Source organism: Oncorhynchus nerka, linkage group LG4, assembly GCF_034236695.1.
Source record: "Oncorhynchus nerka isolate Pitt River linkage group LG4, Oner_Uvic_2.0, whole genome shotgun sequence".
Classification (NCBI taxonomy): Eukaryota; Metazoa; Chordata; class Actinopteri; order Salmoniformes; family Salmonidae; genus Oncorhynchus; species Oncorhynchus nerka.
Window position 1 is genome coordinate 93,403,968 of NC_088399.1, and position 24,632 is coordinate 93,428,599.

A 24,632-nucleotide genomic window follows, 5' to 3' on the forward strand; every position below is an offset into this window, starting at 1 on the left:
GTCCCTTCCACCTCTGTCCCTATCCAGGAAGGAGTTGCTCTGCTCCCAGACCACCAGAGAACCAGACAGACAGGCTGGGATGGAGACCAGGGTGCTGGAGAATAGGCTCAGGGTGGGGGTAGGGGGAGAGCCCTGGCCTGGGAGGGCTCGAGAGAAAGGAGGTGGGCCCCAGGTGGTTGAGAAGGGGACATTGGGGGCTGAGAAGGACAGGGGGAGAGGAGGCTGGTCATGGACGGTGGGAGAGAGCTGCTGTAACACAGCTCAGTGGGTCAGGCAGAAGCAGGAATATAACAACACCAGACCCTGGTGACCCACATGGAAGACACACGGACTGACAGGAAGAAGGAGATAGAAGACGGGCTGGCTGACTGACAGATGGATGAATAAGAAGCAGAACATAGAAGACGGGCTGACTGACAGATGGATGAATAAGAAGCAGGACATAGAAGACGGGCTGACTGACAGATGGATGAATAAGAAGCAGAACATAGAAGACGGGCTGACTGACAGATGGATGAATAAGAAGCAGGAGATGGAAGACTGACTGACTGACAGATGGATAGATACGAGGCAGGAGATGGAAGACAGACGGATGGATGGATAAGAAACAGGAAGTAGAGAGGAGAAAAAGACCGACTGACAGACTGATTTAATAGAGATTTAGAGAAATGGACTGTGAGCTAGAGTCGAGATAGACGGGAAGACAGCCACAGCCAATCCTCACCCACTCACCTTCAGCCCTCTCACCTGATCACTGGTTAGTGGTACTATGTCTTCTAGACAGAACAAGTGCCCTCTCACCTGATCACTGGTTAGTGGTGCTATGTCTTCTAGACAGAACAAGTGCCCTCTCACCTGATCACTGGTTAGTGGTGCTATGTCTTCTAGACAGAACAAGTGCCCTCTCACCTGATCACTGGTTAGTGGTGCTATGTCTTCTAGACAGAACAAGTGCCCTCTCACCTGATCACTGGTTAGTGGTGCTATGTCTTCTAGACAGAACAAGTGAAGGGTTTGTTTGGTATGCAACAATAGTCAGCCAGATGTCACAGTATACATCCCAAATGGCACCCTATTCCCTATGGGACCTGGTCAAAAGTAGTGCACAATATTGGGAATAGGGTGCCATTTTGGGTCAAAAGTAGTGCACTAACGTAGGGAATAGGGTGCCATTTGGGGCTTAGACACAGTCTGAGGGTGTGAAATGGTGTGTTACAGTACAATGAACAGAATGTAGCAGTGAATACTGAGTACTAGTCAGTAGGTTGATGATGGTAACGAGAACCACAGCTTTAGAGACCTACTAAATCTGTCACATGTACCAGCAGCAATTCACTTGAAGCAAAAAGGCAATGGAGCCATGCTGGAAATTCCATCAGACTTTAGTTGACACGTTAAGATGTTTTCAATGTAGAAATAAATGGCCTATGCGGATCACAGAAAGACCTGTCCCTAAATGTTGTTGGAATCGCTTTACTTGTTATGTCTGTGTTATTTACCCATGTATTGATCATAGATTACATTTCAAATCAAATCCAATTTTATTTGCCACATACACATGGTTAGCAGATGTTAATGCGAGTGTAGCGAAATGCTTGTGCTTCTAGTTCCGACAATGCAGTAATAACCAACAAGTAATCTAGCTAACAATTCCAAAACTACCACCTTATACACATAAGTGTAAAGGGATAAAGAATATGTACATAAAGATATATGAATGAGTGATGGTACAGAGCGGCATAGGCAACAGTAGATGGTATTGAGTGCAGTATATACATATGAGATGAGTATGTAAACAAAGTGGCATAGTTAAAGTGGCTAGTGATACATGTGTTACATAAAGATGCAGTAGATGATATAGAGTACAGTGTATACATATGAGATGAATAATGTAGGGTAAGTAACATTATATTAGGTAGCATTGTTTAAAGTGGCTAGTGATATATTTGACATAATTTCCCATCAATTCCCATTATTAAAGTGGCTGGAGTTGAGTCAGTGTGTTGGCAGCAGCCACTCAATGTTAGTGGTGGCTGTTTAACAGTCTGATGGCCTTGAGATAGAAGCTGTTTTTCAGTCTCTCGGTCCCAGCTTTGATGCACCTGTACTGACCTCGCCTTCTGGATGATAGCGGGGTGAACAGGCAGTGGCTCGGGTGGTTGTTGTCCTTGATGATCTTTATGACCTTCCTGTGACATCGGGTGGTGTAGGTGTCTTGGAGGGCAGGTAGCCTCTCGAGGTTGAAGAGGCGCTGCTGCACCTTCTTCACGATGCTGTCTGTGTGGGTGGACCAATTCAGTTTGTCTGTGATGTGTACGCCGAGGAACTTAAAACTTACTACCCTCTCCACTACTGTTCCATCGATGTGGATAGGGGGGTGATTACCTAAATGTTGATATTGTGCTTTGTGTTTCCCTCATGTCCCCTCTACACCCTTGAACCTCCTGCACTGCCCTCTACTGGCTAAATCCGGTACTGCAGTATCACGAGAACTCAACAGGCAGTCAAGTACAAGACAGGGTTGTGTTCATTCGGCACCAAAACTGAAGACAATTTAGTTAAATGGGGTGGAACAACTTGGACTTGTCCAATAAGAAATGGCCATTATTGTTTTGTTTCAAAACGTTTTGTGTATAGTTTGTATAGTGTGCCCTAATGAACACAACCCTGCTTCCCCACACACATAGATATCATCCCCAAAACATTGGTGTCCTGATTACATATGTTAAACATTCACGACCAATGCCGCGTTTACCTTTAGTCGGAACTAGGTAACTCTTGACATTTCCGACTTGCTAACTGGTTGTAGTTACACTGGTTGTAAGGAATACCTAGGATAGGATAAAGTAATCCTTCTCACCCCCCCCCCTTAAAAGATTTAGATGCACTATTGTAAAGTGGCTGTTCCACTGGATGTCATAAGGTGAACGCACCAATTTGTAAGTCGCTCTGGATAAGAGCGTCTGCTAAATGACTTAAATGTAAATGTTGTAGTATTCAACCAGTTAGCAAGTCGGACATTTCAGAGTTTCCTAGTTTCCTACAGCACGTGAATGCGACGTTAGTACCATCAAGCTACAACGTCGGAAGCCCCACCTACACTGAACAAAAAATAAACACAACATGTAAAGTGTTGGTCCCATGTTTCATGAGCTGAAATAAAAGATCCCAGAAAAAGTACCATATGCACAAAAAGCTAATTTCTCTCATATTTTCTACACAAATGTGTTAATATCCTTGTTAGTGAGCATTTCTCCTTTGCCATGATAATCCATCCACCTGACAGGTGTGGCATATCAAGAAGCTGATTAAACAGCATGATCATTACACAGGTGCACCTTGCGCTGGGGACAATAAAAGCCCATTCTAAAATGTGCCGTTTTGCCACAGCACAATGCCACAGATGTCTCCAGTTTTGAGGGAGCGTGCAATTGGCATGCTGACTGCAGGAATGTCCACCAGAGCTGTTGCCAGATAATTTAATGGAATTTCTCTACCACAAGCAGCTTCCAATGTAGTTGTAGAGAATTTGGCAGCATGTCCAACCGGCCTCACAACCGCAGACCCACGTGTAACCACTCCAGCCCAGGACCTCCACAGACCCAGGTGTAACCACTCCAGCCCAGGACCTCCACAGACCCACGTGTAACCACTCCAGCCCAGGACCTCCACAGACCCAGGTGTAACCACTCCAGCCCAGGACCTCCACAGACCCACGTGTAACCAGCCCAGGACCTCCACAGACCCACGTGTAACCACTCCAGCCCAGGACCTCCACAGACCCACGTGTAACCACTCCAGCCCAGGATCTCCACAGACCCACGTGTAACCACCACTCCAGCCCAGGACCTCCACAGACCCACGTGTAACCACTCCAGCCCAGGACCTCCACAGACCCACGTGTAACCACTCCAGCCCAGGACCTCCACAGACCCATGTGTAACCACTCCAGCCCAGGACCTCCACAGACCCACGTGTAACCACTCCAGCCCAGGACCTCCACAGACCCAGGTGTAACCACTCCAGCCCTTGACCTCCACAGACCCACGTGTAACCAGCCCAGGACCTCCACAGACCCACGTGTAACCACTCCAGCCCAGGACCTCCACAGACCCACGTGTAACCACTCCAGCCCAGGATCTCCACAGACCCACGTGTAACCACCACTCCAGCCCAGACCTCCACACAGACCCACGTGTAACCACCACTCCAGCCCAGGACCTCCACAGACCCACGTGTAACCACCACTCCAGCCCAGGACCTCCACAGACCCACGTGTAACCACTCCAGCCCAGGACCTCCACAGACCCACGTGTAACCACTCCAGCCCAGGACCTCCACAGACCCATGTGTAACCACTCCAGCCCAGGACCTCCACAGACCCACGTGTAACCACTCCAGCCCAGGACCTCCACAGACCCATGTGTAACCACTCCAGCCCAGGACCTCCACAGACCCACGTGTAACCAGCCCAGGACCTCCACAGACCCACGTGTAACCACTCCAGCCCAGGACCTCCACAGACCCAGGTGTAACCACTCCAGCCCAGGACCTCCACAGACCCACGTGTAACCACTCCAGCCCAGGACCTCCACAGACCCACGTGTAACCAGCCCAGGACCTCCACAGACCCACGTGTAACCACTCCAGCCCAGGACCTCCACAGACCCAGGTGTAACCACTCCAGCCCAGGACCTCCACAGACCCACGTGTAACCACTCCAGCCCAGGACCTCCACAGACCCACGTGTAACCACTCCAGCCCAGGACCTCCACAGACCCACGTGTAACCACTCCAGCCCAGGACCTCCACAGACCCAGGTGTAACCACTCCAACCCAGGACCTCCACAGACCCATGTGTAACCACTCCAGCCCAGGACCTCCACAGACCCACGTGTAACCAGCCCAGGACCTCCACAGACCCATGTGTAACCACTCCAGCCCAGGACCTCCACAGACCCACGTGTAACCACTCCAGCCCAGGACCTCCACAGACCCACGTGTAACCACTCCAGCCCAGGACCTCCACAGACCCACGTGTAACCACTCCAGCCCAGGACCTCCACAGACCCACGTGTAACCACCACTCCAGCCCAGGACCTGCACAGACCCACGTGTAACCACTCCAGCCCAGGACCTCCACAGACCCACGTGTAACCACTCCAGCCCAGGACCTCCACAGACCCACGTGTAACCACTCCAGCCCAGGACCTCCACATCCGGCTTCTTCCCTTGAGGGATCGTCTGAGACCAGCTACCCAGACAGCTGATGAAACTGAGTATTTATGTCTGTAATAAAGCCATTTTGTGAGGGGAAATGTATTCTGATTGGTTGGGGCCTGGCTCCCAAGTCGATGGGTCTGTGCACACCCACGGCTCGCACCTCTGCCCAGTCACGTGAAATCCATAGATTAGGGACTAATGAATTTATTTCAATTGACTGATTTCCTCATAGGAACTTTTAACTCAGTAAAATTGTTGAAATTGTTACATCTTCGTGTTTATATATATTTTTTTATCAGTGTAGTTCTACAATTTATCTTCTTAAAATCTGATTTTGAAACCCAAACATTAATCCCCGGGTTTTCGTAGGTTACTTTCTAAATGTAATCCGTTACTATAGTAACCTGTACAAAATTGTAATCAGTAACGTAACTTTTGGATTACCCAAACTCAGCAACGTAATGATTACTTTCAGTTATGCTAGCAGATCCCCATAGACTTCCATTCATTGCGCTGATGCTAGTTAGCATTGGCTCGCGAAACTACCTCAAACTTCCTTCATACTGGACACAGAGATGTATAGTTTATTTCCTTAGCGTTACTTAGCAACCGCACAGTGTTTAGACAGATAGCACTGAGATCCACCTATAATGACCAACGACTACTGTCATATGTACACAACATCTAGGTGCATTTATTTATCTTTAAAAATAGTTTGACAAAACCACATTCAAAACTAGGTACAAAGAAATTATACACACGAAATAAATGATTATATTTGTTTATCTGTTGGATTCTCTTCAGATTACTGTTTAAAAATATGTACAATGGAGCATAAAGTGAAAGGGTTTCTCTCTTGGTTTTCATACGCTGTTTAGCACACTGCAGTCACATAAGAACAGCATCAAACCAACACGGACTTTGTTTTGCCAGAGGCCTGATGGGATCTCCTTTTTGTGTTATTGTAATGGAAGATGGTTTACTTGGAAGCAATACAATTGTTTTGAATTATCTAGCGACAAACGATCTGTCTTGATATGTTAATAAAACCATCCATCTGATCTGAGGGATTATAAGGTGACATCTTTGAAAAGGAATCTCTTTTTGCAAAAAGAGTTCCTGGAGGCAATCTTTAAATAGGTTACTTCCTTGTGCGGGCCACCCTCCTCCACCCTCTACCAGTGTGGCCTGCTTTGGGTTTCACAAAATGCCTTGTCCTTTTTTAACTAGTGTGGCATCTTGCTCTACTTGTTTTTTCCTTTGTCTCCGCTGTCGGAATTCCATACGTGCTCATTGGACCGTGGGCGACCTATCGGCTTCTTAGCTGCTCTGCTATGAATGATGCCAACAAAAAGAGGATGTTTAATGATTACAAACGCTGATAATCGGCAGTTTCACACTCACTAAGTCATGGAAGAAACAGGTCCCTGTCTCGTAACCTCTGTTGCTCGATTGGCAAGCTCCTTCAATCCAAAACCCATGGCATTCCCTGCTGCCATTTCCCCAAGCTCCTTCACACCCTAAGCAGAACAGAACCTAACAGAACCCCCTGGGTTATGTTCATTAGGCACTGAAACAGAAAGGGACTACCTGGACTTGTCCAATAAGGAACTCTCATTTTTGTTTTTTGCTTTTGAAAAAACATTTTTAAACGTTTTTCTGTTCCATGCCCAAATGAACACAACCCTGCTCATTAACTGGAATGACTAAACCCCAAAACCTCGTTAACTCTACATTATGTAACAGCATCTCCTGCAACTGTCCAATCCCATTTCCACGACAGATAGGTCTCTGTTTTCCACCCTTTCCCACTTACACACACCCATCATAGATTTCAAAAGCACTGGATTGGAGTGTCCTTTCCACCATTGTTAAATCCATGTAAGATAGTGTGCAAGTGTACACTTTAGGGAGAAGGGTGGAGAGTGGAGGAATAGGGACGCAGCCTTAGGTCTCCATTCAATTCTTATTGCAGTAACTCAACGCTACAGCGTGATTGAAATGTAAAGGTAATTTCAGATTGAGCCATCATATATACAGCGTTTAACGTGAATGTAGTCTCCGCAAACGCAGGCACATTTGCCGATACCTTTCAATCGAGGCTGAGCTTCCACGATACGGATTGAATGGAGCCTTTAGTCTCTAGTCAGCCTGGCCCAGCAGGGTGAGGTAGATGTCGGACTGGAGGAAGCGAGGGTAGCAGTCTGTATCCAGGAGGGAGTAGATGCGTTTCTGGGCGTGGGACAGGGAGGTGTGTGATGGGGCCTGTAGGAGCTGTGTGGTTAAGTCTCTGGTCTTACTGTCCAAGTTCACCTGAAAGGGAGAGAGAGGCAGAGTGGGGAAAGGGAGGGAGGGAGGGAGAGAGAGGGGAGAAAGAAAGAGCAAGAGCAGGAGAGGTATGGAGAGACGGAGGAGAGAGGGGAGAAAGAAAGAGCAAGAGCGGGAGAGGTATGGAGAGATGGAGGAGGAGAGAGAGGGGCAGTGGGAAAGAGAGGGAGATGGAGACAGAGAGAGAGGGGAGAGAGAGTGAAAGATGGCGAGGATGGGGTTGGAGGGGAGAGAGAGGGAGAAGACGGGATGGAGGAGAGAGAGTGAAAGAGGGAGAGGATGGGGGATGGATGGGAGAGAGAGGACAGGGGATGGAGGGAGGGAGGGAGAGGACGGGATGGAGGGAGAGATAGTGAAAGAGGGAGAGGATGGGGGATGGAGGGAGAGAGAGAGAGTGAAAGAGGGAGAGGACAGGGGATGGAGGGAGAGAGAGAGAGTGAAAGAGGGAGAGGACAGGGATGGAGGGAGAGAGAGAGAGTGAAAGAGGGAGAGGACAGGGGATGGAGGGAGAGAGAGAGGGAGAGATAGTGAGAGGGAGAGGACGGGGGATGGAGGGAGAGAGAGAGAGTGAAAGAGGGAGAGGACAGGGGATGGAGGGAGAGAGAGTGAAAGAGGGAGAGGACAGGGGATGGAGGGAGAGAGAAGAGTGAAAGAGGAGAGAGGAGGGATGGAGGGAGAGGGAGAGGAAAGATAGGGATGGGGGATGGAGGGAGGGAGAGAGAGAGGATGGGGGATGGAAAGAGGGAAAGAGGACGGGGGGATGGAGGGAGATGGAGAGATAGTGAAAGAGGGAGAGGATGGGGGATGGAGGAAGAGAGAGATAGTGAAAGAGGGAGAGGATGGGGGATGGAGGGAGGGAGAGAGAGAGTGAAAGAGGGAGAGGACGGGATGGAGGGAGAGAGATAGTGAAAGAGGGAGAGAGAGAGTGAAAGAGGGAGAGGACAGGGGATGGGTGAATCAACTGGTTTAACAAACACACCATCGTGCAGAAGGAAGAAGATTACAGAATGGTAGATGGATAAAGAGAAGCCCATTTACAGATAAACCGATAGAAAGGCCGGTCAGGCAGCTTCAAGTATAGACAAATGCTGTTTACCTCTCGTGGCGCCCCCGCATCGATATAGGTGGCAGTGATCGCCTTGGCCCGTCTGTGCAGGCTGAAGTTGTTGGACGAGTTTCTGTACTGCTCACAGGCCAGATAGAACTGCAGATTCTCCTCACTAAACTCTGAGCGAAGGAATGCTCCAAACACAGACACACCCACTGGAGAGAGGGGGATGAGGAAGGGAGAGGGGGAGAGGGGGGGAGAGGGAGGGAGGAGTATTAGGGTTTATGAAAGTACATTTAGGAAGTCACTAGAGGGGAAGACGAGGAAGGGGAGACAGATGGGATGTTCACACACACCATTGGCCAATACACTGACATGCAAACACACACCCCATTGGCCAATACACTGACATGCAAACACACACCCCATTGGCCAATACACTGACATGCAAACACACACAGACACAGCTTTATTTGTGACTTTTTGGAGTAAAAATCTTATTTTCCCTAACTCTAACCTGCAAAACCCAAAACCTAACCCTTAAGCTTAAAATAGCATTTGAACAAATTCAGGACCTGAAAAAATCCTGACGTTTCAAAAAAGTTAATGTGCGCGCACACACACACACACACACACACACACACACACACACAGAGATACAGCATTTACACAGAAATATACAGTCTGTAAAGTACTAATCAATCATAGGATTTTTTCCCCCAGTATATTGTCATTCGTGCTATCTTTAATCAGTCACACATCCACCCCCTTTACTATCTCTCTCTCTCTCTCTCTGCTTAGACAGTGGGTTGCAACATGTTTTTGTGCAGACTGAGTGGGGGTGGGGAAGCGAAGGAGTCCAGCAGATTGCTGACACAGTGTTTACAACATGTCATTGTTCACACACCGTGACTGGGATAGGCAGGGTAACACGTACACACACACACACACACACACACACATACGCCCACACATACACACACACACACACACAGGTTTGTTTTACTATCCTTATTGGGGACCAAATAATTGATTCCCATTCAAAAATCGTATTTTCCCTAACACCAACCGTAACCTTTAACCTAGCCTCATCGCAAACCAGAAAAACGGGAAGCCTGGGGAGGTTCCATGGCAGAAATCAGCTCAAGAGGGGTCAGCACCAGATGTCAATCAGTGACGCCTCCCAACTCGCCAAACAATCAAATGCTTTGCTTGGGCGGAGCTCCGAAGGCGCTCACCAGGTTAGTGCCGTAAGGAGCAACAGTCTACAATGCTGGCCATAAAAATAGACTTTAATCTTTAATCTTTAAAATAGACTTTAATCTTGACGTCACATTGAGAGGCTAGCATGAGGGACAAGTAGCTAGACGTAAGTGATATTTGGCTGTGAAGGCTAGCATGAGGGACAAGTAGCTAGCCACATTGAGAGGCTAGCATGAGGGACAAGTAGCTAGCCACATTGAGAGGCTAGCATGAGGGACAAGTAGCTAGCCACATTGAGAGGCTAGCATGAGGGACAAGTAGCTAGCCACATTGAGAGGCTAGCATGAGGGACAAGTAGCTAGCCACATTGAGAGGCTAGCATGAGGGACAAGTAGCTAGCCACATTGAGTTATTTTTGTTGTTGTTGAAAAGTCAGCTAACCTTGTAAGTTACCTACAGTAGTAGGAATAACTAACTAACCTAGCTAGCTACTAGCTAGCTACTATTAGAAAGCAATTTAAAAAAAATAAAAACAGCATATTATTGACCTAAAAGGTTTCCTCTGTTAGCCCAGTCGCTAGCTTATGCAGGGTCAATGATGCATAGACAGTTCCTGGTTGCTATGGGAGCTGCAATGATTTTGCTAGTAATATTGCTAAAATGAATTAAATAAAATTAACCTCGTAGAATGTTTCCTGTAATGCTCATCTCCTTTAGCCTAATTGTCATCTCCTTATTTTCATACAAGGGTTGGATTTGCACAAAATTTGATGTCAGAACTTAAAACTTAAAAGGCATGTACAAAATCTGGTATAGTCTTTACCTTATATACATTGTCTACTGGATCATTTTAAATTGAGAACGTCAACATGTAAACAATGTGTGAGTTTAGCTATTCTCTGCTTCAGATGACGGATGCCCACAAGGCTAGTAATGCCATCATTCTGTGGTCCTGCATTGGCGATGCATGCTATATGATAAGCAGCAAAACGGATTCTCAAAGCTGATATACTGAGAGCTGATATACAATCAAATAAAACATATTAGAGATCTTACAACCAGACAAGGAAAGCTGAGAATAAATCCCAGAAACACAGACAAATTACAGACACAATCCCCTCTTTATTGCAGGTTTGTGACATGTGATTAATCAACACTGACACTAGTTAATCACTGACACTAGTTAATCACTGACACCAATTAATCACAACTGACACTAGTTAATCACTGACACCAATTAATCAACACTGACACCAATTAATCAACACTGATACTAGTTGATGACTGACACCAATTAATCAACACTGACAGTAGTTAATCAACACTGACACTAGTTAATCAACACTGACACTAGTTAATCAACACTGACACTAGTTAATCACTGACACCAATTAATCAACACTGACACCAATTAATCAACACTGACACTAGTTAATCACTGACACCAATTAATCAACACTGATACTAGTTGATGACTGACACCAATTAATCAACACTGACACTAGTTAATCAACACTGACACTAGTTAATCACTGACACCAATTAATCAACACTGATACTAGTTGATGACTGACACCAATTAATCAACACTGACACTAGTTAATCACTGACACCAATTAATCAACACTGATACTAGTTGATGACTGACACCAATTAATCAACACTGACACTAGTTAATCAACACTGACACTAGTTAATCAACACTGACACTAGTTAATCAACACTGACACTAGTTAATCACTGACACCAATTAATCAACACTGATACTAGTTGATGACTGACACCAATTAATCAACACTGACACTAGTTAATCACTGACACCAATTAATCAACACTGATACTAGTTGATGACTGACACCAATTAATCAACACTGACACTAGTTAATCAACACTGACACTAGTTAATCACTGACACTAGTTAATCACTGACACCAATTAATCAACACTGACACTAGTTAATATATATTGAAGCAACATCTCAAGACAGTCAGTTAAGTTAAAGCTCGCAAATGGGTCTTCCAAATGGGTCTTCCAAATGGACAATGACCCCAAGCATACTTCCAAATGGGTCTTCCAGATGTACAATGACCCCAAGCATACTTCCAAATGGGTCTTCCAGATGTACAATGACCCCAAGCATACTTCCAAATGGGTCTTCCAAATAGACAATGACCCCAAGCATACTTCCAAATGGGTCTTCCAGATGTACAATGACCCCAAGCATACTTCCAAATGGGTCTTCCAGATGTACAATGACCCCAAGCATACTTCCAAATGGGTCTTCCAGATGTACAATGACCCCAAGCATACTTCCAAATGGGTCTTCCAGATGTACAATGACCCCAAGCATACTTCCAAATGGGTCTTCCAGATGTACAATGACCCCAAGCATACTTCCAAATGGGTCTTCCAGATGTACAATGACCCCAAGCATACTTCCAAATGGGTCTTCCAAATGGACAATGACCCCAAGCATACTTCCAAATGGGTCTTCCAAATGGACAATGACCCCAAGCATACTTCCAAATGGGTCTTCCAAATAGACAATGACCCCAAGCATACTTCCAAATGGGTCTTCCAAATGGACAATGACCCCAAGCATACTTCCAAATGGGTCTTCCAAATAGACAATGACCCCAAGCATACTTCCAAAGTTGTGCCAAAATGGCTTAAGGACAACAAAGTCAAGGTATTGGAGTGGCCATCACAAAGCCCTGACCTCAATCCTATAGAACATTTGTGGGCAGAACTGAAAAAGCGTGTACGAACAAGGAGGCCTACAAACCTGACTCAGTTACACCAGCTCTGTCAGGAGGAATAGGCCAACATTCACCCAACTTATTGTGGGAAGCTTGTGGAAGGGCTACCTGAAACGTTTGACCCAAGTTTAAAAAATTAACGGCAATGCTATCAAATACTAATTTAGTGTATGTAAACTTCTGACCCACTGGGAATGTGATGAAAGAAATAAAAGCTGAAAGAAATCTATCTTTCTGTATATGTATATAGAAAGTAGATGAAAGCAGTCCAAGAAAGCTTTTAATTTCAATAACAGTAGACTGATGATAGTATTTATGCGGTTGTATTTATGAGTATATGTTATATATATATATTTATGTATTCATTTAGACTGTTTTTGTATTCTGTCTGACTGCTATGTGTGAGCCACATCACTATAAAGACATTTCCATTCCACAAGAATGGACAATACAGTTTATAATCTGAAAGGAACCAGATAAGCTCAATATTATTGCCAATAATTGGGCAAAAGATCAGAAATGGACTGCCTGTCTAAACCCAGCCATTGAGATGTAGGAATATGTGACGCTTGGCATTCAGGCCAAATAGTTCAATCTTGGTTTCATCAGACCAGAGAATCGTGTTTCTCATGGTCTGAGAGTCTTTAGGTGCCTTTTGGCAAACTCCAAGCGGGCTGTCATGTGGCTTCCGTCTTGCCTCTCTACCATAAAGGCCTGATTGGTGGAGTGCTGCAGAGATGGTTGTCCTTCTGGAAGGTTCTCCCATCTCCACAGAGGAACTCTGGAGCTCTGTTAGAGTGACCATCGGGTTCTTGGTCACCTCCCTGACCAAGGCCCTTGTCTTCCTGATTGTTCAGTTTGGCCAGGCGGCCAGCTCTAGGAAGATTTTTGGTAGTTCCAAACTTCTTCCAATTAAGAATGATGGAGGCCACTGTGTTTGGGGACCTTCAATGCAGCAGACATGTTTTGGTACCCTTCCCCAGACCTGTGCCATCATCATTGCTTTGCACAAAAAAGGGCATCACAGGCAAGGATATTGCTGCCAGTAAGATTGCACCTAAATCAACCATTTATCAGATCATCAAGAACTTCAAGGAGAGCGGTCAATTGTTGTGAAGAAGGCTTCAGGGCGCCCAAGAAAGTCCAGCAAGCGCCAGGACCGTCTCCTAAAGTTGATTCAGCTGCAGGATCGGGGCACCACCAGTACAGAGCTTGCTCAGGAATGGCAGCAGGCAGGTGTGAGTGCATCTGCACACACAGTGAGGTGAAGACTTTTGGAGGATGGCCTGGTGGCAAGAATGGCAGCAAAGAAGCCACTTCTCTCCAGGAAAAACATCAGGGACAGACTGATATTCTGCAAAGGGTACAGGGATTGGACTGCTGAGGACTGGGGTGAAGTCATTTTCTCTGATGAATCCCTTTTCCGATTGTTTGGGGCATCCGGAAAAAAGCTTGTCCGGAGAAGACAAGGTGGGTGCTACCATCAGTCCTGTGTCATGCCAATAGTAAAGCATCCTGAGACCATTCATGTGTGGGGTTGCTTCTCAGCCAAGGGAGTGGGCTCACTCACCATTTTGCCTAATGACACAGCCATGAATAAAGAATGGTACCAACACATCCTCCGAGAGCAACTCCTCCCAACCATCCAGGAACAGTTTGGTGACGAACAATGCCTTTTCCAGCAGGGAGCACCTTGCCATAAGGCAAAAGTGATAACTAAGTGGCTCGGGGAACAAAACATCAATATGTTGGGTCCATGACCAGGAAACTTCCCAGACTTTAATCCCATTGGGAACTTGTGGTCAATCCTCAAGAGGCGGGTGGGCAAACAAAACCCCACAAATTCGGACAAAACTCCAAGCATTGATTATGCAAGAATGGGCTGCCAGAAGTTAATTGACAGCATGCCAGGGCGGATTGCAGAGGTTTGCAGAGTCAACACTAACAAATATTGACTCTTTGTATCAACTTTATGTAATTGTCAATAAAAGCCTTTGACACTTATGAAATGCTTGTAATTATACTTCAGTATTCCATAGTAACATCTGACAAAAATATCTAAAGACACTGAAGCAGCAGACTTTGTGAAAAGTAATATTTGTGTCATTCTCTAAACTTTTGTGCACAACTGTAAATAAGGTATCTGCTTTTATTTTTAATGCATTTGGTAAAATTTCTAAAAACCTGTTTACACTTTTTTTATTATGGGGTATTTTGTGTAGATTAATGCGGGCAAAATAAATGTAATTTAATCGATTTTAGATCAAGGCTGTAACATAACAAAAATATGGAAAAAGTCAAGGGGTCTGAATACTTTCCCAATGCACTGTTAGCATTAATGGTTCTCTAATGTTCCACATTCTAATAGGACTACACTAAAGTATGGTGTGTGTGTGTGTATGTGGGGGCACATGTAGCCATGACAACCTAGGGTTTATCTTTAACTGACAACAATTTCCATAGAAGAGCAAGGACACTTGCTTTCCTGGAATGTGACTATCAAAAGGAAGGTCGCTGAAAACACCATCCCTTAGTTATTTTGATCCCGTACGACAGGGGTAGGTAACCCTGTTCCTGGACTGCCGCAGGTACTAACTAGGCGCCCACACCTGAACAACTGAGCTAATTGATCAGTTCAGTGATTGACTAAATTCAACACACCTGGTCTTCCAGGTCAGTTAAATCAAAAAACATGAAGTGCCTGCGGGCCCCTCCAGGACCAGGGTTGCCTGAACCTGTTTTACAAGATAACGACAACAAACTGTCACAACAGTGTGTGGTGTGGTGGAATAATACGGGTGTTAGTAACAGGACAGGAGAAATTCTAGAAGGAATGAGGAAGTAAACAAGACATTACTGTATCTTCCTTGGTCACGGCGTGTGTGTCCCCCAAATGGCACCCTGTTCCCTATATAGTGCACTACTTTTAACCAGAGTCCGTAGTCAAAAGTGGTGCACTATATAGGGAGAAGAGGGTGCCATTTGGGATTCAAGGTCCCACCCATTATCCTTGTCACGTAGAACAATCAATCTGAGAACTGGGACTATATTCACGAAGCGTCTCAGAGTAGGAGTGCTGACCTAGGATCAGTTTGGCCTTTTAGATCACCATGAATACGATGACATGGACCTGATCTTATTCTCTGAGACGCTGTATGAATCAAGACAGCAAAAAAAAAAATGGAAGGATTCAATGTTTAGTTTGTTAAATGTGATTTGTAACTCTTAAAAAAAAAAAAAAAGTTTACTCTTGCTACATGAGTTCTATCTCTCCCTTTCTCTCTCACCCTGTCACTAAAGGAGGGCAGTTGTTGCTCGTTCAAATAGATTTTTATTGGTCATGTACACATATTTAGCAGATGTTACTGCGGGTGTAACTAAATGCTTGTGTTCCTAGCTCCAACAGAGCAGTAATATCTAACTAAATGCTGGTGTTCCTAGCTCCAACAGTGCAGTAGTATCTAACTAAATGCTTGTGTTTCTAGCTCCAACAGAGCAGTAATATCTAACTAAATGCTTGTGTTCCTAGCTCCAACAGAGCAGTAATATCTAACTAAATGATTGTGTTCCTAGCTCCAACAGAGCAGTAATATCTAACTAAATGCTTGTGTTTCTAGCTCCAACAGAGCAGTAATATCTAACTAAATGCTTGTGTTTCTAGCTCCAACAGAGCAGTAATATCTAACTAAATGCTTGTGTTCCTAGCTCCAACAGTGCAGTAATATCTAACTAAATGCTTGTGTTCCTAGCTCCAACAGAGCAGTAATATCTAACTAAATGATTGTGTTTCTAGCTCCAACAGAGCAGTAATATCTAACTAAATGCTTGTGTTCCTGGCTCCAACAGAGCAGTAATATCTAACTAAATGCTTGTGTTCCTAGCTCCAACAGAGCAGTAATATCTAACTAAATGCGTGTGTTCCTAGCTCCAACAGTGCAGTAATATCTAACTAAATGCTTGTGTTTCTAGCTCCAACAGAGCAGTAATATCTAACTAAATGCTTGTGTTCCTAGCTCCAACAGTGCAGTAATATCTAACTAAATGCTTGTGTTCCTAGCTCCAACAGTGCAGTAATATCTAACTAAATGCTTGTGTTCCTAGCTCCAACAGTGCAGTAATATCTAACTAAATGCTTGTGTTCCTAGCTCCAACAGTGCAGTAATATCTAACTAAATGCTTGTGTTCCTAGCTCCAACAGAGCAGTAATATCTAACTAAATGCTTGTGTTCCTAGCTCCAACAGAGCAGTAATATCTAACTAAATGCTTGTGTTTCTAGCTCCAACAGTGCAGTAATATCTAACTAAATGCTTGTGTTCCTAGCTCCAACAGTGCAGTAGTATCTAACTAAATGCTTGTGTTCCTAGCTCCAACAGTGCAGTAGTATCTAACTAAATGCTTGTGTTCCTAGCTCCAACAGTACAGTAATATCTAACTAAATGCTTGTGTTCCTAGCTCCAACAGAGCAGTAATATCTAACTAAATGCTTGTGTTCCTAGCTCCAACAGTACAGTAATATCTAACTAAATGCTTGTGTTCCTAGCTCCAACAGAGCAGTAATATCTAACTAAATGCTTGTGTTCCTAGCTCCAACAGTGCAGTAGTATCTAACTAAATGCTTGTGTTCCTAGCTCCAACAGAGCAGTAATATCTAACTAAATGCTTGTGTTCCTAGCTCCAACAGAGCAGTAATATCTAACTAAATGCTTGTGTTCCTAGCTCCAACAGAGCAGTAATATCTAACTAAATGCTTGTGTTCCTAGCTCCAACAGAGCAGTAATATCTAACTAAATGCTTGTGTTCCTAGCTCCAACAGAGCAGTAGTATCTAACTAAATGCTTGTGTTTCTAGCTCCAACAGAGCAGTAATGTTCCTAGCTCCAACAGAGCAGTAATATCTAACTAAATGCTTGGTGTTTCTAGCTCCAACAGAGCAGTAATATCTAACTAAATGCTTGTGTTTCTAGCTCCAACAGAGCAGTAGTATCTAACTAAATGCTGGTGTTTCTAGCTCCAACAGAGCAGTAATATCTAACTAAATGCTGGTGTTTCTAGCTCCAACAGAGCAGTAATATCTAACTAAATGCTTGTGTTCCTAGCTCCAACAGAGCAGTAGTATCTAACTAAATGCTTGTGTTTCTAGCTCCAACAGAGCAGTAATATCTAACTAAATGCTTGTGTTCCTGGCTCCAACAGAGCAGTAATATCTAACTAAATGCTTGTGTTCCTAGCTCCAACAGAGCAGTAGTATCTAACTAAATGCTTGTGTTTCTAGCTCCAACAGAGCAGTAGTATCTAACTAAATGCTTGTGTTCCTAGCTCCAACAGAGCAGTAGTATCTAACTAAATGCTTGTGTTCCTAGCTCCAACAGAGCAGTAATATCTAACTAAATGCTTGTGTTTCTAGCTCCAACAGAGCAGTAATATCTAACTAAATGCTTGTGTTCCTAGCTCCAACAGAGCAGTAATATCTAACTAAATGCTTGTGTTCCTAGCTCCAACAGAGCAGTAATATCTAACTAAATGCTTGTGTTCCTAGCTCCAACAGAGCAGTAATATCTAACTAAATGCTTGTGTTTCTAGCTCCAACAGAGCAGTAATATCTAACTAAATGCTTGTGTTCCTAGCTCCAACAGAGCAGTAGTATCTAACTAAATGCTTGTGTTTCTAGCTCCAACAGAGCAGTAGTATCTAACTAAATGCTTGTGTTCCTAGCTCCAACAGAGCAGTAGTATCTAACTAAATGCTTGTGTTCCTAGCTCCAACAGTGCAGTAATATCTAACTAAATGCTTGTGTTTCTAGCTCCAACAGAGCAGTAGTATCTAACTAAATGCTTGTGTTCCTAGCTCCAACAGAGCAGTAATATCTAACTAAATGCTTGTGTTCCTAGCTCCAACAGAGCAGTAATATCTAACTAAATGCTTGTGTTCCTAGCTCCAACAGAGCAGTAATATCTAACTAAATGCTTGTGTTTCTAGCTCCAACAGAGCAGTAATATCTAACTAAATGCTTGTGTTTCTAGCTCCAACAGTGCAGTAGTATCTAACTAAATGCTTGTGTTTCTAGCTCCAACAGAGCAGTAATATCTAACTAAATGCTTGTGTTCCTAGCTCCAACAGTGCAGTAATATCTAACTAAATGCTTGTGTTTCTAGCTCCAACAGAGCAGTAATATCTAACTAAATGCTTGTGTTCCTAGCTCCAACAGTGCAGTAATATCTAACTAAATGCTTGTGTTTCTGGCTCCAACAGAGCAGTAATATCTAACTAAATGTTTGTGTTTCTGGCTCCAACAGAGCAGTAATATCTAACTAAATGCTGGTGTTTCTAGCTCCAACAGAGCAGTAATATCTAACTAAATGCTTGTGTTCCTAGCTCCAACAGAGCAGTAATATCTAACTAAATGCTTGTGTTCCTGGCTCCAACAGAGCAGTAATATCTAACTAAATGCTGGTGTTCCTGGCTCCAACAGAGCAGTAATATCTAACTAAATGCTGGTGTTTCTGGTTAGTATCTAACTAAATGATTGTGTTCTGGCTCCAACAGAGCAGTAATATCTAACTAAATGTTTGTGTTTCTGGCTCCAACAGTGAAATAATATCTAACTAAATGCTTGTGTTCCTAGCTCCAACAGTGCAGTAATATCTAACTAAATGCTTGTGTTTCTGGCTCCAACAGAGCAGTAATATCTAACTAAATGTTTGTGTTCCTAGCTCCAACAGAGCAGTAATATCTAACTAAATGCTTGTGTTCCTAGCTCCAACAGAGCAGTAATATCTAACTAAATGCTTGTGTTTCTAGCTCCAACAGTGCAGTAATATCTAACTAAATGCTTGTGTTCCTAGCTCCAACAGTGCAGTAGTATCTAACTAAATGCTTGTGTTCCTAGCTCCAACAGTGCAGTAACTAACTAAATGCTTGTGTTCCTAGCTCCAACAGAGCAGTAATATCTAACTAAATGCTTGTGTTCCTAGCTCCAACAGAGCAGTAATATCTAACTAAATGCTTGTGTTCCTAGCTCCAACAGTACAGTAATATCTAACTAAATGCTTGTGTTCCTAGCTCCAACAGAGCAGTAATATCTAACTAAATGCTTGTGTTCCTAGCTCCAACAGTGCAGTAGTATCTAACTAAATGCTTGTGTTCCTAGCTCCAACAGAGCAGTAATATCTAACTAAATGCTTGTGTTCCTAGCTCCAACAGAGCAGTAATATCTAACTAAATGCTTGTGTTCCTAGCTCCAACAGAGCAGTAATATCTAACTAAATGCTTGTGTTCCTAGCTCCAACAGAGCAGTAATATCTAACTAAATGCTTGTGTTCCTAGCTCCAACAGAGCAGTAGTATCTAACTAAATGCTTGTGTTTCTAGCTCCAACAGAGCAGTAATATCTAACTAAATGCTGGTGTTTCTAGCTCCAACAGAGCAGTAATATCTAACTAAATGCTGGTGTTTCTAGCTCCAACAGAGCAGTAATATCTAACTAAATGCTTGTGTTTCTAGCTCCAACAGAGCAGTAGTATCTAACTAAATGCTTGTGTTCCTAGCTCCAACAGAGCAGTAATATCTAACTAAATGCTTGTGTTCCTAGCTCCAACAGAGCAGTAATATCTAACTAAATGCTTGTGTTTCTAGCTCCAACAGAGCAGTAATATCTAACTAAATGCTTGTGTTCCTAGCTCCAACAGAGCAGTAGTATCTAACTAAATGCTTGTGTTTCTAGCTCCAACAGAGCAGTAATATCTAACTAAATGCTTGTGTTTCTAGCTCCAACAGAGCAGTAATATCTAACTAAATGCTTGTGTTCCTAGCTCCAACAGAGCAGTAGTATCTAACTAAATGCTTGTGTTTCTAGCTCCAACAGAGCAGTAATATCTAACTAAATGCTTGTGTTCCTGGCTCCAACAGAGCAGTAATATCTAACTAAATGCTTGTGTTCCTAGCTCCAACAGAGCAGTAGTATCTAACTAAATGCTTGTGTTTCTAGCTCCAACAGAGCAGTAGTATCTAACTAAATGCTTGTGTTCCTAGCTCCAACAGAGCAGTAGTATCTAACTAAATGCTTGTGTTCCTAGCTCCAACAGTGCAGTAATATCTAACTAAATGCTTGTGTTTCTAGCTCCAACAGAGCAGTAGTATCTAACTAAATGCTTGTGTTCCTAGCTCCAACAGAGCAGTAATATCTAACTAAATGCTTGTGTTCCTAGCTCCAACAGAGCAGTAATATCTAACTAAATGCTTGTGTTCCTAGCTCCAACAGAGCAGTAATATCTAACTAAATGCTTGTGTTTCTAGCTCCAACAGAGCAGTAATATCTAACTAAATGCTTGTGTTTCTAGCTCCAACAGTGCAGTAGTATCTAACTAAATGCTTGTGTTTCTAGCTCCAACAGAGCAGTAATATCTAACTAAATGCTTGTGTTCCTAGCTCCAACAGTGCAGTAATATCTAACTAAATGCTTGTGTTTCTAGCTCCAACAGAGCAGTAATATCTAACTAAATGCTTGTGTTCCTAGCTCCAACAGTGCAGTAATATCTAACTAAATGCTTGTGTTTCTGGCTCCAACAGAGCAGTAATATCTAACTAAATGTTTGTGTTTCTGGCTCCAACAGAGCAGTAATATCTAACTAAATGCTGGTGTTTCTAGCTCCAACAGAGCAGTAATATCTAACTAAATGCTTGTGTTCCTAGCTCCAACAGAGCAGTAATATCTAACTAAATGCTTGTGTTCCTGGCTCCAACAGAGCAGTAATATCTAACTAAATGCTGGTGTTCCTGGCTCCAACAGAGCAGTAATATCTAACTAAATGCTGGTGTTTCTGGCTCCAACAGAGCAGTAGTATCTAACTAAATGATTGTGTTCCTGGCTCCAACAGAGCAGTAATATCTAACTAAATGTTTGTGTTTCTGGCTCCAACAGTGAAATAATATCTAACTAAATGCTTGTGTTCCTAGCTCCAACAGTGCAGTAATATCTAACTAAATGCTTGTGTTTCTGGCTCCAACAGAGCAGTAATATCTAACTAAATGTTTGTGTTTCTGGCTCCAACAGAGCAGTAATATCTAACTAAATGCTTGTGTTCCTAGCTCCAACAGAGCAGTAATATCTAACTAAATGCTTGTGTTCCTAGCTCCAACAGTGCAGTAATATCTAACTAAATGCTTGTGTTTCTGGCTCCAACAGAGCAGTAATATCTAACTAAATGTTTGTGTTTCTGGCTCCAACAGAGCAGTAATATCTAACTAAATGCTGGTGTTTCTAGCTCCAACAGAGCAGTAATATCTAACTAAATGCTTGTGTTCCTAGCTCCAACAGAGCAGTAATATCTAACTAAATGCTTGTGTTCCTGGCTCCAACAGAGCAGTAATATCTAACTAAATGCTGGTGTTCCTGGCTCCAACAGAGCAGTAATATCTAACTAAATGCTGGTGTTTCTGGCTCCAACAGAGCAGTAATATCTAACTAAATGCTTGTGTTTCTGGCTCCAACAGAGCAGTAATATCTAACTAAATGCTGGTGTTTCTGGCTCCAACAGTGAAATAATATCTAACTAAATGTTTGTGTTTCTGGCTCCAACAGAGCAGTAATATCTAACTAAATGCTGGTGTTTCTAGCTCCAACAGAGCAGTAATATCTAACTAAATGCTGGTGTTTCTAGCTCCAACAGAGCAGTAATATCTAACTAAATGCTGGTGTTTCTGGCTCCAACAGAGCAGTAATATCTAACTAAATGTTTGTGTTTCTGGCTCCAACAGAGCAGTAATATCTAACTAAATGCTGGTGTTTCTGGCTCCAACAGAGCAGTAATATCTAACTAAATGCTGGTGTTTCTGGCTCCAACAGTGAAATAATATCTAACAATTCACAACAATACACACAATCTAAAAGTAAAATAATGGAATTAAGAAACATATAAATATTAGGATGAGCAATGTTGGAGTGGCACTGATTAAAGTACAGTAGAATAGAATACAGTATATACATATGAGATGAGTAAAGCAGTATTTAAACATTATTAAAGTTTCTAGTGTTCCATCATTAAAGTGGCCAGTGATTCCAAGTCTATGTACATAGGACAGCAGCCTCTTAAGGTGTAGAGTTGTGTAACCGGGTGGAAGCCAGTTAGTGATGGCTATTTGTGGGAGAAGAAGGTGTTTAGCTTGTCCAAAGCAAGGCGTCGGTGTCCGTGACGTGGCCGATTTGACCTTTGTAGGTCGTGATTGTCTGTAGACTCTGCCACATACGTCTCGTGTCTGAGCCGTTGAATTGCGACTCCACTTTGTCATATCCTAGTCTGCGTGATCAAAACGATCCTGAAGCATGGATTCCGATTGGTCAGAACAGCATTGAATAGACCTTAGCCCAGGTACTTCCTGTTTGAATTTCGTCCTATAGGAAGAGAGGAGCAAAATGATCAGATTTGCTAAAAGGAGGGCGGGGGAGGGCCTTGCAGTAGCAGTTGTCCAATGTTTTCCCAGCACAGGTAATACAGTCAATGTGTTGGTAGATCTTCGGTAGCGTTTTCCTTAAATTTGCTTTGTTAAAATCCCCAGCTACAATAAATGCGGCCTCAGGATATCTGGTTTCCAGTTTGCATGAAGTCCAGTGTAGTTCCTTGAGGGCCGCCGTGGTATCGGTTTGAGGGGGAATATACACGGCTGTGACTATAACCAAAGAGAATTCTCTTGGGAGGTAATACGTTGGCATTTGATTGTGAGGTATTCTAGGTTGGGGGAACAAAATGACTTGAGTTTCTGTATGTTATCACAATCACCCCATGAGTAGTTAATCATGAAACATACACCCCGCCTTTCTTCTCCCAGGAGAGTTCTTTATTCTTGTCTGTGCGATGTACTGAGAATCCAGCTGACTGTATAGACAGGGACAGTATATCCCGAGAACCATGTTTCCGTGAAACAGAGTATGTTACAATCCCTGATGTATATCTGGAAGGAGATCCTCGCCCTGAGCTTGTCTACTTTATTATTCAAAGACTGAACATTAGAGAGTAATATACTCGGAAGCGGTGGATGGTGTGCATTCCTCCTGTGTCAGACTAGTCCACTCCGAATATCTCTTCTCTGCTGGCGGTGTTTTGGAGCAGCCTCTGGGATAAGTTCAATTGCCCTGGGGGGTACGAACAAAGGATCCAAGTCGTATTCCTGGTCGTAATGCTGGTGAGTTACCGCCGCTCTGATATTTAAAAAAAATTCTGGCCTGCTAAGCACTCAAAATGTAACAAGTACTTTTGGGTGTCAGGGATAATGTAAGTACATATTTTTCATTAAGAATGTAGTAAAGTAAAGATACCCCCCAAAAACAACTTAAGTAGTACTTTCAAGTATTTTTATTAAATGTTTAAGTAACTAGGTAAGTCAGTTAAGAACAAATTCTAATTTACAATGACGGCTTAGGAACAGTGGGTTAACTGCCTTGTTCAGGGGCAGAATGGCAGATTTTTTAACCTTGTCAGCTCAGGGATTTGATCTAGCAACCTTTCGGTTACTGGCACAACACTCTAACCACTAGGCTACCTGCTGCCCCAACTTAAGTACTTCACACCACTGAGCAGATGCAACAATATGTTAGTTGACAACAATGCTGCTTTCCACTTTGCTTTTTAATGTACATCCACAAGCGTCCTATAATTAAACTATTGGTTTGTGTATCATACTGTTTGCAAACAGCTAGTTTGTCTTTTCTTAGCAAGTTGTGGCTAAAATAAATTGTGTTAGCCACTAATACTAAATCGCTAGTTAGCTGGCTAACTAATAAAATGTACAGAGTCAGAGTAAACGTAGCTAGCTAATACAGGCTGATACCAGTGCTGGTGTAGGCCTAAATCAGTCTGTTGTCTGTGCAACAGTATCTTCTAAATCAGAGAGGAATAAGCGAAGCATGAATATGTTAGCTACATAAAGAGAAAACTACAATTATAGGGTCCCACTCCCCTGGGAAACACTGACCAACACTTTGGTTCCTACCCTGTGTCAATAATGCCTCCATAGAGATTCTAATAGTATTTTAATTCCTAATTCTATGAATGTCTTGTCATACAACAACGTATTCAAAGG

At 43.4% G+C, this 24,632-nt stretch overlaps 2 protein-coding genes across 6 annotated transcripts in view; one reads left to right on the forward strand and one right to left on the reverse strand.

Moving 5' to 3' along the window:
* LOC115116544 (alpha-tubulin N-acetyltransferase 1-like) overlaps positions 1 to 6,850 on the forward strand; it is a 36,226-nt gene extending 29,376 nt beyond the window's left edge. For 4 of the 5 annotated variants that reach the window (XM_029645037.2, XM_029645038.2, XM_029645036.2 and 1 more), the window contains one exon: positions 1 to 6,850. In XM_029645037.2, the coding sequence (XP_029500897.2) occupies positions 1 to 310 (310 nt within the window). In that variant the 3' untranslated portion in view covers positions 311 to 6,850. The other variant, XM_029645040.2, reaches the window with a different exon arrangement.
* The window catches only part of LOC115116545 (regulator of G-protein signaling 3-like), a 26,946-nt gene continuing 8,302 nt past the window's right edge, over positions 5,989 to 24,632 (reverse strand). Inside the window, exons 5-6 of the mRNA XM_029645041.2 lie at positions 8,648 to 8,814; positions 5,989 to 7,536 (exon numbers count right to left, since the gene is read on the reverse strand). Of these exons, the coding sequence (XP_029500901.1) occupies positions 7,366 to 7,536; positions 8,648 to 8,814 (338 nt within the window). The 3' untranslated portion in view covers positions 5,989 to 7,365. The remainder of the gene's footprint in view (positions 7,537 to 8,647; positions 8,815 to 24,632) is intronic.